Below are 24,605 nucleotides of genomic sequence, written 5' to 3' on the forward strand. Positions count from 1 at the left end.
CTGACAAGTGTCCGACTCCACCAGCCCTGAAGGGAATTCTGAGATTGATGTTCTGATCAGGAAGTTTTTACTGCGATATAGTTCCTCTTATTGCCACTTTTCATAACATTGGAGTTTGATATGTTAATATTCTTGCTTCAGGTTCTAGCGATTTCCAGAGCAGCAATCTGGCATGGAATCAAATATTTTGATATATTTCTTCCACGCCTCTGAGGCTTACGTTTATGTATTTCTGGTAACAAACTTATGTAGGCTAAGAGGTTAGCCAGACCAAATTTTCTAATTTCAATTAATTTTTCACATAAATTGTACAAAGAGAATAATTTGACAGTTCAAATCTAGATTAAAAATCACCAAAAAAAATTGTAAAGTTGCATTAGGTGCTTTTCAGATTTTTTTTTTTATTTAATCCTAGAAAAGTTACTAATAAGACTTGCTATATAACAAAGACTTCCTAAAAGGAAGGGTTACCAGAAATACATTTTGTTAATTTTCATTTAGTCTCAGAAAGCAGAGATTTTAATGTATTATAACTTAAATAAGAAAATGAAGTACAAATATAACAAAACTATAGAAGTAAAATTGATGATTTTATTTGTAGGATTTGTGTAAGATATGAACTGATCGGTCTGCTAGGCACAACATACCTCAGACATACGATGAAGTCAATAAAAATGTAAGTTAAGGAAACAATAGGTCACAGAACAAAGTGGTATCCGATGTTTCCATCATAACACATTCAAATCATACATAGTTACACTGTCAGAAGCCTGCAGGTACACTTCATCCCAAAAGTCACAAGTTGACTTGTACGCAACGTTTCCGCTATAACAATCAAAAGCTGGTGGTTATGTTTCCGTCCTAAATCAGAAACTGACTGTTAACACAGAAAGCAATCTTGTACATAACAAACAATCATTTGTATAGCCCAACAATCATATGTATAGCCCAACAATCATATGTATAGCCCGACAATCATATGTATAGCCCGACAATCATATGTATAGCCCAACTATCATAGCCCGACAATCATATGTATAGCCCAACAATCATATGTATAGCCCAACTATCATATGTATAGCCCGACAATCATATGTATAGCCCGACAATCATATGTATAGCCCAACTATCATAGCCCGACAATCATATGTATAGCCCAACAATCATATGTATAGCTCGACAATCATATGTATAGCCCAACAATCATATGTATAGCCCGACAATCATATGTATAGCCCAACAATCATATGTATAGCCCGACAATCATATGTATAGCCCAACAATCATATGTATAGCCCGACAATCATATGTATAGCCCAACAATCATATGTATAGCCCGACAATCATATGTATAGCCCTCTTTTCTCAGTAAAATATAGCAATGATTTCAGCAAACAAGCGAAGGTTACTTTGGTAGTACTGCCCCTGATGAATTCAGAGTACAAGTGTTAAACATTTCAGTTGGAATGTAGTGTTTTCTCATTCAACTATCTTTTTTTTTTAAACTGCTACAATATAAAGCCATTTTATTTAGATAGCTCGAGGGAGATTCACAAAATATAGAATTAATCTTTCGTCAAAAATATCATTTTAATGAAAGCCATGTGATGGTTCTCATAGTCGCACAATACGTCAAAATTATACACATAAATAATATTTGCCCTGTAAATGTCGTAAACATGCTTTTAAGTATTCATAATTATATACTATATCAGGAAGACACACCTGTAATATTTTAATAAGTCAATATTTCATGAACATGTGTGAAAATTATCTTTTGAAATTTTAACCTGTGAAAGGTCCGGGGGCACTATTTGAACATTTGAAAGGTTAGACTATCTCATACATAATACAAATATAGATATCAGAATTTAAAATTGGCTAATATAATGCTGACAGTACGAGCAGTATGCTTTGTATGCTGAATACTCATGTCCTTTCAAGTTTATAGCTAAGTGCACTTCAAGAAATGCTGGAGTAATACAGGTGAGAAATTAGAGAGAGCAGAAAATTAGGCACAGAACAATGAGAGAAGCTATCTTTCTCTGCATGGCTGAGTGAAGACAGTGCCCGGAGCGCTGGTGTACAGAAATCTACCCCAGCACCTTAGGTCTCTTTATCATGTACCGCTACATAGCACTATCCTTTTAGTAATGTTTCACTAGAATCAGGATTTATGTAGGGATTATATTTGGGGAAGAGCACTGTGTTTGTTTTACCTACAGAGAAAGACGGCTTTACTGACATCAACCATGTTTGGTGCCGCAGTAAAATGACAAAAAATGACTAATATATATAGCACCAGTCTGAACTACATCATCTACCTCAATGTTTTCCAATACAAGTAGACAGAATGACGGGAGTCTGAATTACATCATCTACCTCAATGTTTTCCAATACAAGTAGACAGAATGACGGGAGTCTGAATTACATCATCTACCTCAATGTTTTCCAATACAAGTAGACAGAATGACGGGAAGATGAAGTTGAATGATAATTTGGTTGTTCTATGTCTCACTCTCGCTCACTCTCGTTTGCCTTTCAGCAGCGACCAATCAGATTACAGTATTTTACTAACCAATCAGAGCACATAATTTTACTGACTGATAAGAGTACAGTATTTATCGATCGACCAGAGCAAAGTATTTACAGAACCGAACACAAGTCTAAATTATAAGTCAACGCATAGTCTGCGAGTCCTGCAGATTCCTGCAAAGTCAAACTTGTAGTTTGACGGTGATAATGCACACTTATGCCATTTAAATCCTTTTCATGCTCAGTCACAATAACAATTTGATTGCAGTACAATGCACATCAGCAACAAAAAACAATGCCTCACTGACAATCAGTGACTCTAGAAAACCTAGCTATAACTATTCATACTCGTAACCTAGTTTTCAAAAAACACTCTTTCACAAAACACATCCACATATTCTACTCGTTCAAATAATGATTTATCATGATCAATTTTCCAATGAATCTTTTTCCTCTGCAAAAAAATATCAGAAAGAAATTGACCGTAACATGTGTTCCAGTTTCTATGTATAGCACTTAGTGTGTAACAATCACAGTTAAATCGACGTCCATTCCAGTCTGCCATTTTTCGTATCCTTTGGTAAATCACTCACATGGTGTTACACATGCCTCAATTTGTTCACACATCTGACAATAAACATAAAATATATATAATTTTTTTGACCAATGAAAAGACAGTTTGACTCTTCAAAGGTCTTGTAGACTTGATCCAATGAAACAAAGCGTCCATGGTCATATGACCAATTGTGCACCAGATTTGAAAGACGTTTTCTAGTGGGTAGCACATAAAAACTAGTACTTATATTACTATATAGGTTATCAGCAGTTACTGTAAAATCTCCTTGACGAGAGATATAGCACGTTTTTTTATGGTGGTCGTGTCATCATCACCACGGTTACCGTGTTGTCTGCTTCCACCTAACACAGGATTATGCCGTAAACTCTGTCACACTCTACGGAACAGTACTGACGAGAGGAATCACAGTTATCTTGAATACTGTCGATAGTCTGCATTTGTAAACATACACTAAGACGTCGTTGGTCGCATTTTGAGGTATATATCTGAGGGGGCCTGACCTTGAGCACCAGTCGTTTGACAGTGTACAGGGTAAATGAGTTTGGTGTCCAATTCTCCGTTGTGTTCCTTTAGAGATTCTCTGTGGTAGTGTAACACCAAGTCCTTCACATCATCAAACTTGTAAAACCCTTCAGAAAAGCCGAAGCGCCCTTCATTGTTACCAATGATACAGTGACCCACTTTTCCATTGCACCTGAAATTGAAAAGGAATCTCATTTTATTTCTTTTTAAAACAGTGAGTATCTTTTTCCAAATCTCTGACAATCCTAGATAATAGCTATTTTTCAATTCACGATATCCCTTTTTAATACCTTTTTATTAATTAAATCTTAACCAATTGATTTTCTGTATTGATCACTCAAGAATCCTGAAACTCACAAAGATATTTTTTTATTCACAATTTTTTTTCTGGTACCATCTAAATTCAGATACTGATCAATGTTTTCACATTGGGAGGAAAAGCTACCTACATGATTGATAAGACATGGACATGATCCTTCGGCCGAATCAGGAATGTTCCGTCTTTCGTTCCTGCGAGGAGACGCTCCGCTTGTTCCCGGACACAGTTCACAAACCAATTTTTCTCATGTAACAAAGGGTCCCTGCAAAAGACAAATTTTACATATTAAACTTTTAAGTATTTAAAAATATCTCGCTCTTTTATAAATTTGATGGATAACTTGCAGCAGAGACTGTGTCCTTTGAGCATTCATGTTCACTCATTTACATAAATGCAAATAAACTTGAATAACAATACAAATGCTGTTGAGGCAAGAAACCCGTATAATCTTGGCTGGGACTGTTTTGGTGTTTACCTGTACACATTTACCTGTAGACTGATTTTTTTTTCACATGCTTATTATAGATACCGTGCTAGAACCCTGAATTGATTATGACACTAAACTAGCAAGGTTTCACCTCCTTTCTACCTGTCAATCTTCCTACTCTATACCTAACGTTCACACTATTTACCTGTCATTCTCCAGCAGAATGGCGTCTATGGAATCTGGCTGTTCTCCCTGGTCCAGAAGGAATTTTTTCACCTGCTCTCGCTGTTTATGAAGTCTCTTGATTTCTGGTCGTAAACTGTTCATGTCACTTATAAGAGTTCTATTCAAGGTGGTTTTTCGGTTAATTTCCGTTTCCAACTTCTCCTTACTTTCATGAATACTTTGACACCTACTCTTCAACAGCTCATAGTTTTCGTGTAATCTGTAATGAAAATAGAGAAAATATTAGTTAAATGAATATGGTCTTTTCACAGCTTACAGGGTAAAGGAAATGAAGCCTCTCATAAAGGCTCTCAAGCAATAGGCACCAGCACAATGTGTAGATCAGATTGACCTTTTCTATCAAGGATGCTTTAAACTCTGCTGGTAATAGGACCAACTTAGTAGTTTCGCTTTTTAAGTTTATATTAACAATGCCATGAAAAAAATTAAAGACAATTTGTCTATTGACAATAAACAAGAGCATTCTTCTGCAAAGTCCTGTCCTTACTAACATTAGAAGGTTGACCAAAAAGTTCTACATTTTCCGCAACTTTGAATGTGTAAGCCACAATATTTACTTTTGAATGTCGTGGAGCGATACATCTCTCTGATGTTTCCGGTGGAGTTCCATCTGCTCCTCGAACACCGCCACGGTTTCCTTGAAGGCATCCAGAGCCTGATGTTTGAGCTGGAGTTCCTGAGAGAGCTTCGAGTGTTCCTCGTAGTGCGTGTCGTATTCGTGCATCTTTGTTAAGTACTCAGCGTTGATTCTCTGTAGTTTCTTACACTCTTCCTTCAGGCTGTCAGTATCTAACTCCTAAAAAACAAAAAGTCAATCTTATTAATTTCTTAATTCAAACAGAAACGATTTTAGAAATGTCTTAAAGTCACTTCTGCAAAACAAGTTAATTTGAAAATAGCAGGAGACTTCAAATATCTAAAAGTAACAGTCCTCTTGCCTTGCCTAGATTTATAAAGAAAAGCTTCACAAAAAGATCAATCCGTTTCAGAGAAAAATAATTCTTGACTGGCATATAATCCACATGGCTAGCGCCTCCGACTGAGAACCAGAGGCTAGCGCCTCTGACCAAGGAACGGAGACAACTTCAGAACGTAAACACAGGATGACTTACCGCTGCCTTGTTTTTGGACACTGGGTAGAGGAGCTTGGTGTCGAGCGTGCGGTTGTAGATGGACAGGGAAATGTTACTGTAGTGTTGTATAAGATCCACAACAGAATTAAAAGTTAATGGTTCCACAAAGCCAAACTTGCCTTCAGAACTGTGGTATATTTTGATGAGTTTGTTAGTACCACCTTTCCGTATTGTCAACGTGTAATCGCCTTGTGTAGCTGAATCACGCACCAGAAACGTGCCATCAGGTTTGTCTCTTAATAGTTCATTTACTTCCTCACGGGAAAGATTGCCCCAATACCACTCCGCTTCCTTTAGTCTCTCTTCAGCAGACATGACGGACAAATGTTCGGAGGAAATGATAGGAGACTGTGGGCGGGGCGGCCTGGTAGGCGGTGAAGGAGGAGGCGCCTCCCCCCAACTACCGTTCTTTAGAAGCTCCTCAAAAATGTCTATGTGGTACTTGGTGTTGTCCACAATCTCACTAAAATGATAAACATTTGAATTATAAGTTTACATCATCATGACACTATGTGTAACTTTCTAACAATATTGATCTTGTCTAATTTACAAAATAATTGTTATTGACAATAAATTGAAATCAGTGTAAGCCTGACACGCCCAGATCAGTGTAATTCTAACAAATCTACATTGGTAATTCTGACACACCTTCATCAGTGTAAGTCTGACACTCCCACATCAGTGCAAGTCTGTCTTGACAAGATTACATACATGGCATTGAGTTGCAGACAGGCTGAGGATTTTTACATCCCCAAATCAATATCCAATTCTCATTTACATCACCATGGAGATGTGTTGGAAAACTCAGCTTACACCAGGAGACATCCCAGATGCCATCTGTTCTAGATCTGAGGTGTTTAAACTCTACTAGCACTCAACTTCCTGATGTCTATTGTCTTATAATGAAAGCTTAAACAAGTCAGTTGACTTAGATCATTGAAACAACAGGCAGGAAACAACAATCTGAAATCTATCAGGTACGAACACAAGTTATAACAAATCTAGGCTGTTCTTTGTCTGTACACTGCCCACCCCTAGGGGTCCTCGGAATCCCATCAGGAAGGCATTGTTTCTATCATAAGTTATGAAAATATCCTGCTTCCTCGTCAAAAATAATTGAAACTGCATTATTTTCTGTACTCCATTCATCAGTTATTATCATCCAATCATTGTCTGACTGTGAACTTCTGAATGTTGACCAACCATCACACAATTCGGTCTAAAGCAGGCTAAATGCCCCACAGACTGACACAACAAATATTGATTACTTGTTACCAGTAGTCTGTAAGATAACTGTGGGACCGAAGTCCAGGATTAGATATGTGAGGGGGCTGAGGTCTGTCTAGATAATACAAATAAAGATACTGTTGTATATAAGGTCAGTTGGAAAATTTTAATAAACAGAACATATACCAGGTAGTTTAGTAAGATCAAGTTCAATTTTCTTTTGTATTCAGACACTTGAGGTTACACAAGAAACGAAAAAAGGAAGCCAATTTTACCTTATTCCAACAACAATATTCACTCAAATCTTTAATTCTATTTTTAGAAATCTGACGCAATTAGCCCCCGGGGTGACACTAGAAATGAAATCTGCCATCTATCAGCACACAATGTTTCAAACGTAGCAATCCACTTCTTGTATTTGTTCATTTCTACTCCTTTACGCTCCGTTTAGGTCCCCAGGGACATCAACCCACTCCTCATCTAAAAACCATTTTGTCTTAAACAAAACATTTTGTGTTTGTTATACAATAATATTGATCAGCCGTCATTGTGACGACAATGATTACATCCCCCTGCCATACTTACATGATTTTCTCCCAGGGCGGGCGAAGCAGTATGTGACAGAATACGTGGGACAGTTTGTCGAGTCCGTCGTCCACCTCCGACTCATGCTGAATCTTCCATAACCGGATAAAGTGCGCCATGAGGAAGCGCAGTGTCGACTGATGAGGACCGGGAAGAGCTGTGATCAACTCGACCAAACTCTTGGTAATGTCTGATGATCCGTGTTCACGCTGCTGTGCAACGGCCATGACGGCATCGTACATGTCAACAGGGATGACTGGATTTGGAAGTTCACGAAGGTACTTTTTCAAAGCACCAGCCACACAATGTACATTAAACGGAGCCAGATTTACTTGTGTAGGATCATTCACTGTGGAAATAAACATTTCATTAAATTAAATTGTGTCAAACTATTTTGTGTTATGTATAACACGTAGCTACATCAATGTCTCAAAGAAAACAGTTGTGACAGTTTTTGGTAAACTGTCTGAACAGTGTACATTGTTGATTTAATTCCATCAAATTTAGAAAATGTTTGATATGTTGTTGACAAACTTTCCATTGAATTCACTAACTGCCATAATTACAAAGAGCTTCCCACAAAAACATTAGTCTTTTTTTGATATGAAAACACCATTAAAGCTGAGTGGTTCTTACCGAGATTTAATTCTGCCTTGATTTCGTTGATTTCTTCAGTCTTAGCAAAGATCCTATAAACACTAAGTGCTTCTGATTCTGAAAAAGGAAATTAATTCAATTAAGATTTTATGTAAATTTCAATCACATATTGATCTATCACCCATATTAAAGTGCTTGTGAGTTACAATCATTCATATTTTTTGTTTAAATAAATGTAAAGACGACGGGTGCATATATCAGTGAGAAGTGATTTAATTGAAAACTCTGGCGATTTAAACGTTTGTAGGAACAGGATGTAAACACAGTAGATGAGCAGACATTGTGTTAAATCACTAGAGCAGACATTGTGTTAAATCACTAGAGCAGACATTGTGTTAAATCACTAGGACATGTTGTAATGGTATACTTACTATGATCAACACACCACTTCTCAATCACCTCCGTACACTTGACAATAATCCACGGCGCCTCTAAATGGCACTTGCTGACTTCCTCCCCTAATTCTGCCCCAAATGATGAATCTGGAAGAAAGAGGTGCGATATTAATAGAAATTAGTCACAGACTTAGATTAACTTTTTATAACAATCTTTATTTTCGGCTAATTTTTAAAAGTAATTATCTACATCCAAGAAATAAATAGAAATTTCTCTTTAATTAGTTAACTACTGTTCTTAAAATTATTTATTGATGATTGATATATATGGTATAATAATCTGAACCATTTTTTTTCAAACTTAAAAATGATCAAATCGAGACCATAAGATGGATTTAATTGGTCCAACAAACTCCCATCCTACTCTAATCAAACACTTTCAGTAAAAGCTTTATTCTTTAAGTTCAAAAAAGCTTTTATTTTTTTAAAGAGAGAAAAAACCCACTTTCTATATATTCTCCTGTTCATGAGTGCAATAAAATTGTTTCGATTTTTATATAAACTGGGAGTGTACTCCTGAAACCATGTGTCCATCTACAATGTTTAATGTGTTCATGAAAGCAAATACGATTCTAAGATTTATAACTGACCTAGTTTCTGCTAAGTCGGCTTTTCTATATATGCATGACTAATACAGTCTTTGAAAACAGAGTTATTTGCCCTTAGCCCATACAGCCGGTTAATACCGCCAGCAAGCTTGTGGATAAGAAATCTTACTTTGTGTGAAGCTGGGTCGTCTCAAGCGATCTATCTTTGGCACGTTGCATTCTGATGTTCTCGATGAGGAGCAGTATCGGTGGGAACACATGCCACACTCTGAATAAAAGAAAGTTGTTTTTTATTAAAAGACTATGCATGTAATAAACAGTTATCAAACACACCTAAATGTAATAACGGAAAAGCTTTCATCATTTATACCACAAAAGGTTCTATAAATACACTTTTTGGATATATTTAAACTCTGAATAGTTTTTGCTAAGGTTGAGAAATGGTTTCAACAAACATAATACACTTGTTAAAAGCATACATAGTTGAATGTAAATTCTTGAAACAGTTTTCGAAAGAGAGAATTTTTTTGAGACACAAATTTCAAATATTAACCTGCACTAGAATGTTAAAATAAGCTTGAATACGTACCCCGGCATTGGAGTCCCTGGCGCACAAGTCCATAGAGAAACTTGTCGCAAAGATGACATCTTTGCATTGATGAGAAGCTATATTCCGCAAAGCGATGTTCTGACGATGCTCCGCAGCTCGCGGCTAAACAAAGAAATATTATCAAATTATAATTAGAAAAAAATAAATCCTGAGTTGTTTCAGAACATTTACATGAAAATAACTCATCCAAGAGATAGTTAGAGTTTTAGAATCATTGCCGAAAAAAGTACAACTTTATGAAACATTATCTTAAGTACAATTGTATTTATACACATTAATAATTAGATTGAAATGAAATTAGGGTTTCCTTATATTATACAGAACTTTTTAAATGAGAAAATGTAGAAATTACAATTTCTAAAATGTCTTCCAGATAACATTTAAGTTTTATAAAGTGAAATAAAATCACTGTAACAAGGAATAAAGATGTAGTTTCTGATGTAAGTTTGATGAAAAAGTAGAAAAGTTTAAAACTTACCTTCCATGGGGTCGGAGGGATAAACGGGTCCCTGGGGATAAAAATCACATAGTTGAGAAAATTCATTTGATGTACAAGGGCATTGTGAAGAAGATGGGAATTCGTACATTTTCAGAGACTCCCCATAAATAACCACAGGTAGTAGTAGGTTACTGCCTGCCCTCCTCCAGTCTCAGATCTTACACACCAAATGTAGGTCAGTGGAAAAATTCACAGACACTATTCCATCCTGGAGTCATATAGCACGCTGAATATTAGGACAGAATATCCTCACACTGTGTATCATATACTCCTTTATCACTAAAGAAAATCCAAAACTGTTCACAAAATAACTTAAAATCCGGTGTGGAATGAAATAGATCCCAAGAAGTTGTTATAGCATGTTACTACACTGGGGCTGTAAGGGTAGTAGAGCATGTGTAGTGGTGTAGCTGGAGAAAGACTGTGGGCCTGCAAGCTCTGTGGCTTTACTGATAGAGCCATACACAGGGCCAGGTAGGTATGCTAGCTGTCAGCTTGGTTCTGCCTCTGTGAGTAAGTGTGTCAGTCCAACCAGCCAGCCAGGCAGGCAGGCAGCCAACCAAAGCTTAGCCTACTTTCCAACATAACAGACTTGGCAGGGACCCAAGAGTTGGATCATTATCAGCCCAGGAATACTCTATAGTCCCTGACAGCTCAGGCAGGGCATACACTCTACTCACTGACAGGGATAATACTAACACAAAACCTGTACACTCAGACTGCCTCTATACTCACACACAACCTCTACACTCAGACTGCCTCTATACTCACACACAACCTATATACCCAGACTTCCTCTATACTCACACACAACCTGTACACTCACACTGCCTCTATACTCACACACAACCTGTACCCTCAGATTGCCTCTATACTCACACCCAACCTGTACACTCAGACTGCCTCTATACTCACACACAACCTATATACTCAGACTTCCTCTATACTCACACACAACCTGTACCCTCAGATTGCCTCTATACTCACACCCAACCTGTACACTCAGACTGCCTCTATACTCCCACACAACCTCTATACTCAGACTGCCTCTATACTCACACACACCCTGTACACTCAGACTGCCTCTATACTCACACACAACCTCTACACTCAGACTGCCTCTATACTCACACACAACCTATATACTCAGACTTCCTCTATACTCACACACAACCTGTACACTCAGACTTCCTCTATACTCACACACAACCTCTATACTCAGACTTCCGCTATACTCACACACAACCTGTACACTCAGATTGCCTCTATACTCACACACAACCTGTACACTCAGACTGCCTCTACACTCACACACAACCTGTACACTCAGACTGCCTATATACTCACACACAACCTCTATACTCAGACTTCCTCTATACACACACACAACCTCTATGCTCAGACTGCCTCTATACTCACACACAACCTATATACTCAGACTTCCTCTATACTCACACACACCCTCTATCCTCAGACTGCCTCTATACTCACACACAACCTATATACTCAGACTTCCTCTATACTCACACACAACCTCTATACTCAGACTGCCTCTATACTCACACACAACCTCTATATTCAGACAATCAATATACTCAGATAACCTCTATACACACCTCTATACTCAGATAACCTCTATACTCAGAATACCTCTGTACCCAGAAAACCTCTATATAACCTTTATACTAACAGCCTCTACATACTCAAACATCTGTATACTCACACCCAGACTTCCTCTATACTCACACACAGCCTCTGTACCTAGCAACATCTATACACACCTCTATACTCAGACTTCCTCTTCACTCAGACAACCTATATACTCAATCAACCTCTATATACACATCTATACTCAGACTGTCTCTATACTCAGACTGTCTCTATACTCAAACACCCTCTATATACAAATCTATACTCAAACAACCTCTATACACACCTATACTCAGACAACCTCTATACTCAAACAACCTCTATACACACCTATACTCAGACAACCTCTATACTCAAATAACCTCTATACTAAGACAACCTCTATACTCAAACAACCTCTATACACAACGTCTATACTCAGATAACCTCTATACTCAAACAATTTCTATATACACATCTATACTCAAACAACCTCTATACACACCTATACTCAGACAACCTCTATACTCAAACAACCTCTATACACACCTATACTCAGACAACCTTTATACTCAGACAACCTCTATACTCAAACAACCTCTATACTCCGATAACCTCTATACTCAAACAACCTATATACTCAAATAACCTCTATACTCAAACAACCTCTATACACAACCCCTATCCTCAAACAACCTCTATACACAAACAACCTCTATACTCAAACAACCTCTATATACACTTCTATATGCACAGCCTCTATATACCCAAACATCTGTATATTCACACCCAGACTACCACTATACTCGGACACAACCTCTTTGATCACACCCACTACAAACAGTGCTTTAATATATATATCTAGTTAGTGGATCGAATAGGTTAAAGTCATTTGAAGGGGTAAAATATATTTCAGAGAATGTATCAAATATATAAAAACATTAAATTAAGTTCAACAAACTCATTTTATAACCTCAGATTAACTTGAAACTAACCTGAATAAATCGGTCACTCGTTAGTAAAGAGATGGGACACACCTGGGATCCAACTCAGTGATATATGCCACTAAACCAGGTAAATTATACACCTGTGTGAAATACTGCGCCTATGTGCATTTTATACAGGTAGAATGCACATCAACCTGGAGCTCATAATTCACCACATCAACCTGGAGGAGCTCATAATTCACCAACTACCTGGCTAGACTACGGGCCATTAAACATGATGATGTGTCATTTTTAAATATAATGTATTTCAATATTCCTATTGAATGGATCATGAAAATATCTTTACAATATTCATGTGCATCTAAATTTAGAAAACTATCAAATTATCAATACGCTGACTAGGCTAAGACGGGAGAAGAACACGTTAAGTATAATAGTAGTGAAAATCTTATAATCACTTGATACTTAAATTGCCTTTTAAAATATCTGATGACACTCAAATTTAGAAATTATTGATAAATGTTCCACTTTCCCTATAACAAGGTGAACACGTAACAGTCCTATACTGCCACGGGCGTTACATCTGGTCACCTTACCAGTGACGTCTCAACAGCTATCAAATTCTAATAAACATATAACTTGTTTTCCATAAATTAAATTTTACAGGAAGTAAACAGTTATAAATTAACAATGCCAGTTTTGTGACACTTGAGTTAAAAAGTCACAATACCATACAACAGAGCTGAATAAGGCTGAAAATGCTACTGCGCAGTAAATGCATTCATAGTGCTTATGATTTCATTTAACTTTTTACTAAAACTTGAATATTTTTGAATATCAATTTTAAGCAAATTTGACAAAATTTCTCAAAAGACATACTCAAAACATAACATTTCTCAAAAGAAAGGAAAAAAGGATACTGCATGGGATATGATACTTATGTAATTTATAAAGTTACAGCATCAACCGTCTTCTGAATTTCTGCCTCTATAGTTTAACTCATTTGTAAGTGGGAGAAAAACACAGCCGTCAATGCCGCTTGTTTCTCCCTGGGATCAGGAAGTATATCTAACTAATTTTTACATTCCTTACTAGGCTTGCCCAGCAGTCCCAAAGAAATCACAAATAATTTAATCAAATTTTATTTTATATAACCCTCTATGTGCAACAAGATGTGAATCACAAATAATCAAATCAAGTTTTATTTCATAAAATAACCCTCTGTGTTCAACTGGTTAAAAGATGTGAATCAAAAATAATCAAATTTTATTTCATAAAACCCTCTTTATACAACTAGTTAAAAGATGTGGATCACAAATAATCAAATTTTATTTTATTTTATAAAACCCTCTGTTTGCAACTAGTAAAAGATGTGAATCACAAATAATCTAATCAAGTTTTATTTTATAAAACCCTCTGTGTGCAACTAGTAAAAGATGTGAATCACAAATAATTTAATCAAATTTTATTTTATAAAACCCTCTGTGTGCAACTAGTAAAAGATGTGGATCACAAATAATTTAATCAAGTTTTATCTTATAAAACCCTCTGTGTGCAACTAGTTAAAGATGTGAACCGTGAACATCATCTATTTTAATAATTATTATAAAAGGAGAAAAACCTAAGCTTGGACATCATTTATTTTAATATCATTTATCAAAGAAGATAAAGAAAGTTTGGACAGCCATATTTGAAGTAATTTTAAATAGATGAATATTTTGAAATTTCCGTTAACTTATACATCATGAGCATTCCCTTCAATGAGCTGGGGAAGGGGATGAGTGTAAAAGGGATAGATTTGTAGAATGGTTCAAAAATTTGGAAAACCAAATTAGTGGAGTGCCTTGGCCCTACCAGTCTGAGTGGAGACATAGCTTGCCCTATCTAGGATCATCAGGGGCACTAACATCCTGTTCTGGCCGTCCTTACATACACACACAATCCTACAGGCTAACACAAGGTGACTAACTTACACCTTAGTCCATTAGGCCGGGTGTGTGATTGAACAACTTCAAAGAATCTGGTGACACGTTTACCTGTCGGCCAATTTTACTCCAACAAATTACACACAACTTCAAACGTGTGAACTAACCATCGTCCCTTATTGTTGAACCACAAAAGCATTTTCCGATTTGCGTTTCACCTAGCACATTTCGACAAGTCCAATTAAATTTTGTTAATTATTGTAACCTTAATTATGTCCGGTACCAGTTCTGGTAATTAAGTCTAAATGGTGATAAAGAAGTGAACTGAAGTGTGAAACATGGCTTGGAGGAGGAAATGAACGGCGAGAAAATTAAGTCATTCATATTGTGTCCCCTTAGAATTACAATTGATAAAAAAAAGGAATTAATTATGATAATTACATGGATATAATTACATGTCAAAATTACATAATGTTAGTTTTCTCAATCTCCACAGGTGGTCAGTATTCATTTACATAACAGGTAAATAACTGTCAAACAGATGAACAAAACCTTTTAAGTTGTCCAATTTTATCACAAATAGTACTGAGCATGCAATATTGAACAAACTTTCTGTACTTTTAATTTATATCTACAACTCCCCTGGATTGTTTACACAAAGGCAGCAACAAATTCTGATCGCTATCAGAAAATTTGAAGTCATTTTATGAATTCCCTTAACCTCATGTTGGGTATACAAAGGAAGATTGATATGTATTTACAATGGTAAACTAGCCTACCTCAAGTTTTATATAAACTCCACACTCTTTATTGTACTTAGCAGAGGTGACTTACAACCCGAAGACAAGTGTTAACTGGATAGAAAGGATTAGAGCAATCGGTCTGGCCCTTCAAATAAACCAGACAGCCAATGCTATCTATCTATTGTGGGGAAAATTACAAATAAACCAGACAGCCAATGCTATCTATCTATTGTGGGGAAAATAACAAATCTATTGTGGGGAAAATTACAAATCTATTGTGGGGAAAATTACAAATAAACCAGACAGCCAATGCTATCTATCTATTGTGGGGAAAATTACAATTAACCAGACAGCCAATGCTATCTATCTATTGTGGGGAAAATTACAAATAAACCAGACAGCCAATGCTATCTATCTATATTTTGACTTTTTAAATAACTACAGTAATTACATTTTTCTTTATATTTCAATTTGTATTCTATATCAAACTATCGTTAAAGTTAGTTTCCAATACAGGAGCTGATAGTTAAAAAAATTGTATAATATAAAGTTAAACTAACTTCTTCATTTTTCCAAGAAAATGATGCGAAAATAGTTCATGTAACCTCGAGCTCATCCCGGCCGTGTTTGACTTTCTGGAGGTTTACATCTATGCTAGGGACAAAGTCAGTGCTAAGCCTACTGAAACACTATCATAGAAGTAATGGTGGGAATGTTTGACTTTCTGGAGGTTTACATCTATAATAGGGACAAAGTCAGTGCTAAGCCTACTGAAACACTATCATAGAAGTAACGGTGGGAATGTTTGATGGACAGGGACTCACATTGCTAGGTTCTGGTTCACGTCCACACAGTTCATCAATGGCTACCATGATGGATTTCTTGTGAAAGTTATCCTTAATTCCCAATTCCTGTAAACAATAACAAAACTATTGTAAACAATGATAACAACAATATGACTGTAACATTAAATGTTTATATCCAGTCAACACAGTACAGGAACAACCACACATCTGATGGATGCTATTTCAATTTTACAGATAGTTTTTATGAAACAAGTAGCAGCAACTTTCATGAACATCATATGGAGTTTGAGATTCTCTTTATCATATACTGAACCGAAACAGGTCAAGGCCAAAATTCAAGGTTACAGAGGTCGTGCCACATGTCCCACTCAGAGAAAGCATTAGCATGTTAAGTTGTGCAGTAGTTGTATCTGCAGTTCTTAGTCCATATCTGACCTAAACACAAAAAATCAACCAAGGTCACAGAGGTCAAGATCAAAGGTGAAGGTCACAAAAATACAGTAAAGCATGCTGTACTCATCAAGGCACATATATGTATATACTTATTCCATAAATTTCACCCTGAAGACACATCTGAACTCTTCCAATTCAAAGGGTAGAATAGTTCATTATACAATTTCAGGGGTGAATGAGCTAAACACAATAACTTAACCACACCAATTCATGTCGGGGCAGAAAATCATGTTATTGAATATCTGATCAATAGTGTTTTTTCTGATTTAACAGATGTATATTGAAGTTCAACGACAAACACAGTAAAATGATGATATGATCAATCTTCTGTTTCATTACAACTCTCCTTGTAGTTCAAAACTCTATTATAATGCTAATATCTGTCGGACAAAAGCCGGCGAAAAATGGAGGTAATTTATTGTATATATATTAGACGAAAATGTATGACATGCTTTTAATTTATCAAATCCTTCAACATCATTTTGCTTCAAAATCATAATTTTGTGTTTTGTTTTCAAATCATTATTTTTCATTAATGTTCAAACTTAATATAAACATCTCATTTTGAGAGAAGATACAAAATAGCTGTTTTAGTACATATCTCTCTGAACTATGTCTACCATGGAAATGATGTAACTTCTGTTTCTTTTCCTACTCGGTGAATTAGTGAATTACGTTTGTACCTGGAGGCTAAAACTTGAAATATATCTTCGAATACAAATGAGGTAAGCTGTGACGCAATCTGTCCACATCTGAGAGGCAGAATGTGAGAAATGACCCCGATATCAGCATACGAATGTCAGAAACTTGTACCTGAGAAAACACTAGCGCAGTGTTTGATGTGAGAGTGTACTTGGTGTTGTCGACAAGCCCTAGCGTTAAATACCGGCCCTTATGTATTACCTTCCGACTGGTACGACCGGAGACTACCAAATCTCATCCGTATTCATATTTTAGTTTTGACGTCAATTTGCTTTTTATAATTGCGTTTTAGAAACTACGAAGATTGATTACCCTGTCTATAGATAGCGTATTGATACCTGTTCACCCGTCCTCATCTGGGCAGCGAGTACATTAGCACTAACGAACCTCAAACAACTTTCAACATTGAGGCCCTGACACTTCTGACATGATAAAGGGATCAGTTAGAGTAATCAAATTCAATCATTTCATTAAAATTGGATGTATAAAAGTTCATCCAGATTTTTTAATCTATTTGTACAGTCTGAAAAATATAAAACACATGACAATTTACAAAATGTCCTGAAAAATTCTGCCAAAGACCAAGATTAACTTCAGAAAAGGCTAGGTAAATAAGGAAAGACAGTTCGTTTTCGAGTTCATTTTTTTTTTTAAACCCTAGAAATCGGGTGGTCGGGTGGCGCAGTTGATAGCGCACTTGCCTTTCACCAAGGCGGACGGGGTTCGATTCCCCGATCGGACGTGAAAAGGTATGAGGTCACCTGCCCGACCACTTGGTTTTTTTTCGGGTTCTCCCCCGGTTTCCTTCCACAGTAAGACCCCCAAGGCGCTAACATCCGGGCCAACAAGAGTGATTAGTATAAGTTGTAAAAACTTGTTTCATAATAGTGGTAAAATAAATAAAGTTTATATTTCATATTAAACAGAAATCAGAGACTGGGACATAGAATTCTTACATAAGTAAAATCTTTCTCAGATATATCGCCAAACCCCTTTAAAATGCCAAAATTGAGCAGGGCAATGGTTGGCATTATAAAAAGGTTTTCTTGTATTCGAACTGTAACCAACAAAACGGCATCAGACCAAGTTCAGTGTTCTATAAGGAGTAGTATGACATCATTACTAATATACATACAGAATCAGCACGTTCTGTAAGTCTCTTCGTCTGTGATTAGACCGGTATCGTAATCACGCATGACAGGAGGTTAGCCACCACCACGGCAGACTCAGATCTACGGGCTAAAAACAGAACTGGAGACAAAGAGCCAAACCTTATATCATTGTCTTTAATAGAGCCATCACAGAGATAAGAGCATTATATGGGTGCTCGTAGTATCGCTTGTCAGTCTTTGTAGCCATTTCTGGCATTACTCGTTATTTTTACCTGCCAAGGAAGTCGACACCCATATAGGCAATAATAGTTGGGGTGCTTTAAAGATCAGCCAGGGCAAGCTACTGTAGGATCGTAATTGGACCAGTGTGCCCAGCACAAGATCGTACCAGATGACTCCGGAGTCCATTGTAGATATACGCCTTACTTGATAAGGATCCATCAGCGCTTCACTAAGACAAAGGCAGGATAATCGTCATTTAACTTGGAACCTTGCTCACGGCCATTGTTTTTTTCTGCTTTTAGATGGACCTAGTATACAATTAGACAACCAGGGCCCTGCCTAAATTGATCAATTCGGCTGACATTTGAATAGATATTTTACGCCGATTGATTAATCACAGACGACACTGGGTATAATTTCATGTAGGACCTACATTCACCAAAACAATGGATAAACTGTGTTTGAAGTGCACCTTGTTATTTCTTCATAAAACTTCACAAGTCATTAAACTCGGCTCCACACACCCATTTCACCTTTGGATTGGCTGTGGTGATTAACTCAGCACTTTGGTACCGGACTAAACCTTTCAATTGGCTGTGGTGATAACTCAGCACTTTGGTACCGGACTAAACCTTTAGATTGGCTCTGGTGATTAACTCAGCACTTTGGTAACGGACTAAACCTTTCGATTGGCTGTGGTGATTAACTCAGCACTTTGGTACCGGACTAAACCTTTCGATTGACTGTGGTGATAACTCAGCACTTTGGTACCGGACTACACCTTTCGATTGGCTGTGGTGATTAACTCAGCACTTTGGTACCGGACTAAACCTTTAGATTGGCTCTGGTGATTAACTCAGCACTTTGGTACCAGACTAAACCTTTCGATTGGCTGTGGTGATTAACTCAGCACTTTGGTACAGGACTAAACTGGTTTTCTGGTACCGACTCTGATAACCTGACTATAGTGGACAGAACCACGATCTGGATGGTGACATAAAAACCCATTCTGCTGATCTTCTATCAACGCCAGCAGATAGTATTAGCTGTAGAGAAACACATAGTAACCTGACTAAGGGGGTGGGGAAGTGTTTATTCTTAATATGTGTGGGTTAGGGGTGGGGGAGGTTGTTTACAAGGGAGAGGTTCCCTCAGCCCTCCCTTGGATAGGCAATTGCATACAACATGCTTGTAAACTTTAATTTGGGTTGACATCATATTTTACTTATTTGACCCCCAAACAATTTGTCCACCCAAACCCACTATCAAGTATGCCCTGCTGACCACACTGCTTTTTCCTCACCATCAGCTTCACACTTGACCACACTACCCCAGCATCCTAACCACACTTGACCACACTACCCTAGCATCCTAACCACACTTGACCAAACTACCCCAGCATCCTAACCACACTTGACCACACTACCTCACCATCGTAACCACACTTGTCAACACTACCCCAGCATCCTTACCACACTTGACCACACTACCCTAGCATCCTAATCATATTTGACCACACTACCCCAGCATCCTAACCACACTTGTCCACACTACCCCACCATCGTAACCACACTTGACCACACTACCCCAGCATCGTAACCACACTTGACCACACTACCCCAGCATCCTAACCACACTTGACCACACTACCCCAGCATCCTTACCACACTTGACCACACTACCCCAGCATCATAACCACACTTGACCACACTACCCCAGTATCGTAACCACACTTGACCACACTACCCCAGCATCGTAACCACACTTGACCACACTACCCCAGCATCGTAACCACACTTGACCACACTACCCCAGCATCCTAACCACACTAACCCAGCATCGTAACCACACTTGACCACACTAACCCAGCATCGTAACCACACTTGACCACACTAACCCACTGCTGGGGAAGGAACTTGACCATCTGCTTCATGACCATTTTTCCTCCCTACCCGTCAGTGTTAGCTTTAATTAATGCTACTGATTGTGGCCTATAGAGCAGATCAAGCCTTACTGCCTGTGCTAGGTTCATACACAGGATAGTAGGTCAGTCACAGCCGGTACCAGTTCACCACCTAAATCCATATAGTCCATATTGCTTGGGAGGCTTTCTATGTCGCTAACCAATAACCATTAAATACCTAACTCTTAGCAGATAAGCCATTTTTTATTTAGATGATTGGCATTTTGTGAAATCTTGACCGGAGTTTGGCTCCCTGGCCGATAATGTATAGTTTTTACCGGGACATGAGGAAAAGATGAAGGAGATAGGGATTAAATGTCTCATATGCATGTCTAAACCTACTAGTTCAGTCAACTCAGCACAAACAGTGTTTACAACGAGATGGGATTTGGCAATGCCAATATAATGGAATATTTCCAGTAACAGATGTTGGCTTAGTGGTGGTATTCCTTTAGTGGGAAAGCATGCCGAATCTATTAACAAGTTACCCTGGCACTGGTTCTAAAACTTCCTAAACAATCCTACCTAATCCAGCACTGTCTATAATCCCGACCATGTATATACAGATGCTCCAATTTCTTTGTTAAATATACATGTCTGTCAACTCCTACGCTTTAGAGGCACTCAAGTCATTTCCTGAGTTTAGATACGGTGGCGCAATACAAATGTTTTACCATGTAATGTTTAATGAAACCATTTTAAACAAAAGAGGGATAATTCTTTTGGATAAATCTAATAATATTCTCTAAACTGAAATATTCCTTTCAAATCAATTTTATAAAATTTACTAATTTTATTTGCCTTTGAATTCAATAAAGTTAACTAACCTATATTGCTATTAGATGTTACTTTAGTAAACTCACAAAACCTTACATTAAGTTAAATCTTTCAAAAAAAATCAGATTTTTTTTATTTCAGTTAGGTTATTGTAACTATTTTTTTAATTTATTATAAAATTTTAAAAAGATCAATTTAAATAAGCTTTACCAACTTTAGGATACGTATATATCTATAATTGTTAATGTGGGTGAATGATGATTATTTACAAAATGGTAGACAAACTGCTATATAAACTCTGTAATGGGGCACCTGTTGGTCGTTTGCTAGTTAGTCGGGAGCGGTGGGCAGAACAGAAATGTGAGGATGGAGAGCCAGCACATTGTGATACCAGGATTGAGGGTAAACAGGGATTTATGTCAATGTACTGGTAACTAGGTTCATAGTGAAACCAATCCTGGTGTATCGGAATAAGGGGGGGAAGGAAGGAGGAGGAAAAAAAAAATCAAGATGGGGGTATAAATGATGATAAGGAAAAGGAAAGAGATGGAGAGGGCAAGCTACAGACTGTACTTATAGCAGGGCAGAACAAAAATACATCTATCATTAAGAAATTTTAAAAAGTAAAAAAACTGTTAGACAGATGAAAAGACCAATGCAAATCCATGATGGCATGCAAGCCTACTTGGTGTTTATATTTCGTTGAGCTAATAGACCACATCATTATGTGTAAAAACACCACCAAGAGGCCTTGGTGTATATACATCAGAATATAGGCAGTGGGTAGGACTAACAGCTTGTTAGTCTGCTACTTATTTGCAAACTAATTATGCCAAAGCCACCAATGTTCTGTGGTGACCTACATCTGTGTAGTAGCACCATATCCTGTTAGTCGTCAGTAAGTGTCCACCCTCCCTCACACACGATTTACTGATTTATGTACAATGCTACAACACCCACACATGTCCATCCTACACCCCCTCCTCCCTCTCAATCCCAATCAGGAGTATCAACAGACAGCACACCTGTCAACCACTTGACCCAAAGACCTAGTTTTTTTCCTATAAAATACTGTAAGGCATGACTTTATATAAATATTAGTGATACATCGTATGTTCATTGTGCCTTTATTGTTGTGTCAGTGTGTATCAGGCTTTGGTTCAACACTTGGTAATCTGCTGTTGATCTTATACACCTGATACAGTATCCTCCTGTAGGTAAGATTACAGCAGACCAGGAGTGACGAAGGAAAGATTACAGCAGGCTAGGAGTGATGGAGGTACGATTACAGCAGGCCAGGAGTGATGGAGGTAATTACAATTACAGCAGGCCAGAAGTAATGGAGGTACAATTACAGAAGGCCATGAGTGATGGAGGTAAGATTACAGGAAGCCAGGAGTGATGGAGTTAAGATTACAGGAAGCCAGGAGTGATGGAGGTAAGATAACAGCAGGCCAGGAGTGATGAAGTTAAGATTACAGCAGGCCATGAGTGATGAAGGAAAGATTACAGCTGGCCAGGAGTGACAGAGGTAAGATTACAGGAGGCCAGGAGTTATGGAGGTAATAACATCAGGCCTTGAGTAATAGAGGCAATATTACAGCAGGATAGGAGTGATGAAGGAAAGATTACAGCTGGCCAGGAGTGATGGAGGTAATATTTCAAGAGGCCAGGAAAGATGGAGGTAAGATTACAGCAGGCCAGGAGTGATGGAGGTAATTAAGATTACAGGAGGCCAGGAGTGATGGAGGTAAGAAAACAGCAAAACAGCAAGCCAGGAGTGATGGAGGTAAAATATCAGCAGGCCAGGAGTGATGGAGGTAAGATTACAGCAGGCCAAGAGTGATGGAGTCAAGATTACAGGAGGCCAGGAGTGATGGAGGTAAGATTACAGCAGGCCAAGAGTGATGGAGTCAAGATAACAGGAGGCCAGGAGTGATGGAGGTAAGATTACAGGAGGCCAGGAGTGATGTAGGTAAGATTACAGGAGGCCAGGAGTGATGGAGGAAAGATTACAGCTGGCCAGGAGTGATGTAGGTAAGATTACAGCTGGCCAGGAGTGATGGAGGTAAGATTACAGGAGGCCAGGAGTAATAAAGGTAATAACATCAGGCCTGGAGTAATAGAGGCAATATTACAGCAGGATAGGAGTGATGGAGGTAATATTACAGCAGGATAGGAGTGATGGAGGAAAGATTACAGCAGGATAGGAGTGATGGAAGTGGCAGAGGATTACAGCTGGCATAGATGATGGAGGTACTATTACAGCAGGCCAGGAGTGATGGTGGTAAGATTACAGCTGGCCATGAGTGTTGGAGATAAGATTACAGCAGGCATGGAGTGATGGAGATAAGATTACAGCAGGCATGGAGTGATGGAGATAATATTACAGCAGGCCAGGAGTGATGGAGATAAGATTACAGCAGGCCAGGAGTGATGGAGATAAGATTACAGCAGGCCAGGAGTGTTGGAGATAAGATTACAGCTGGCCAGGAGTGATGTTGGTAAGATTACAGCTGGCCATGAGCGATGGAGATAAGATTACAGCAGGCCAGGAGTGATGGTGGTAAGATTACAGCAGGCCAGGAGTGATGGAGATAAGATTACAGCAGGCCAGGAGTGATGGAGATAAGATTACAGCAGGCCAGGAGTGATGGAAGTACTTTGTCAAACTAAAACTGCAGATACTAACCCTATAAAACAATATTGCCCCAAAAAATAGCTTACTTTTAGTTTTTCTTCATCCATGTCTTCCAACATAGTGCCGTCTATATTGCGGTCCCTGAAGAGTTGAGCATAACGGTAGATGTTCAGTGCAGCCATCCAGTCAACAACATCATTGACGTTCCAATCCTTCAGGGGCTGTAACGAAACACAATTACACGGTGAATGACATGAAACATAGGTACAGCAAATGACACCAGGTTTTAGGGAAAACTCGTTTAGTAGAATCTGCACTAACCTCCTGATATAAAGCCATTCTACCACACCACTTACTTCCTACCTGACAATGTTTTCAAGGTTCTCCTTTTCTTCTTTTCTACGT

General features: G+C 37.9%; 1 protein-coding gene across 3 annotated transcripts in view; it reads right to left on the bottom strand.

The window, feature by feature from the left end:
- Positions 1 to 577: 577 nt before the first annotated feature.
- LOC110448330 (phosphatidylinositol 3-kinase regulatory subunit alpha-like) overlaps positions 578 to 24,605 on the bottom strand; it is a 204,576-nt gene continuing 180,548 nt past the window's right edge. For 2 of the 3 annotated variants that reach the window (XM_021494506.1, XM_021494507.1), the window contains exons 6-18: positions 24,287 to 24,421; positions 16,349 to 16,435; positions 10,260 to 10,290; positions 9,761 to 9,883; positions 9,341 to 9,439; positions 8,600 to 8,710; positions 8,208 to 8,285; positions 7,572 to 7,920; positions 5,739 to 6,222; positions 5,184 to 5,422; positions 4,586 to 4,825; positions 4,084 to 4,215; positions 578 to 3,806 (exon numbers count right to left, since the gene is read on the bottom strand). In XM_021494506.1, the coding sequence (XP_021350181.1) occupies positions 3,563 to 3,806; positions 4,084 to 4,215; positions 4,586 to 4,825; positions 5,184 to 5,422; positions 5,739 to 6,222; positions 7,572 to 7,920; positions 8,208 to 8,285; positions 8,600 to 8,710; positions 9,341 to 9,439; positions 9,761 to 9,883; positions 10,260 to 10,290; positions 16,349 to 16,435; positions 24,287 to 24,421 (2,352 nt within the window). In that variant the 3' untranslated portion in view covers positions 578 to 3,562. The remainder of the gene's footprint in view (positions 3,807 to 4,083; positions 4,216 to 4,585; positions 4,826 to 5,183; positions 5,423 to 5,738; positions 6,223 to 7,571; positions 7,921 to 8,207; positions 8,286 to 8,599; positions 8,711 to 9,340; positions 9,440 to 9,760; positions 9,884 to 10,259; positions 10,291 to 16,348; positions 16,436 to 24,286; positions 24,422 to 24,605) is intronic. The other variant, XR_002462701.1, reaches the window with a different exon arrangement.

The sequence above is a fragment of the Mizuhopecten yessoensis genome, unplaced genomic scaffold (genome assembly GCF_002113885.1).
Source record: "Mizuhopecten yessoensis strain PY_sf001 unplaced genomic scaffold, ASM211388v2 scaffold4001, whole genome shotgun sequence".
NCBI lineage: Eukaryota > Metazoa > Mollusca > Bivalvia > Pectinida > Pectinidae > Mizuhopecten > Mizuhopecten yessoensis.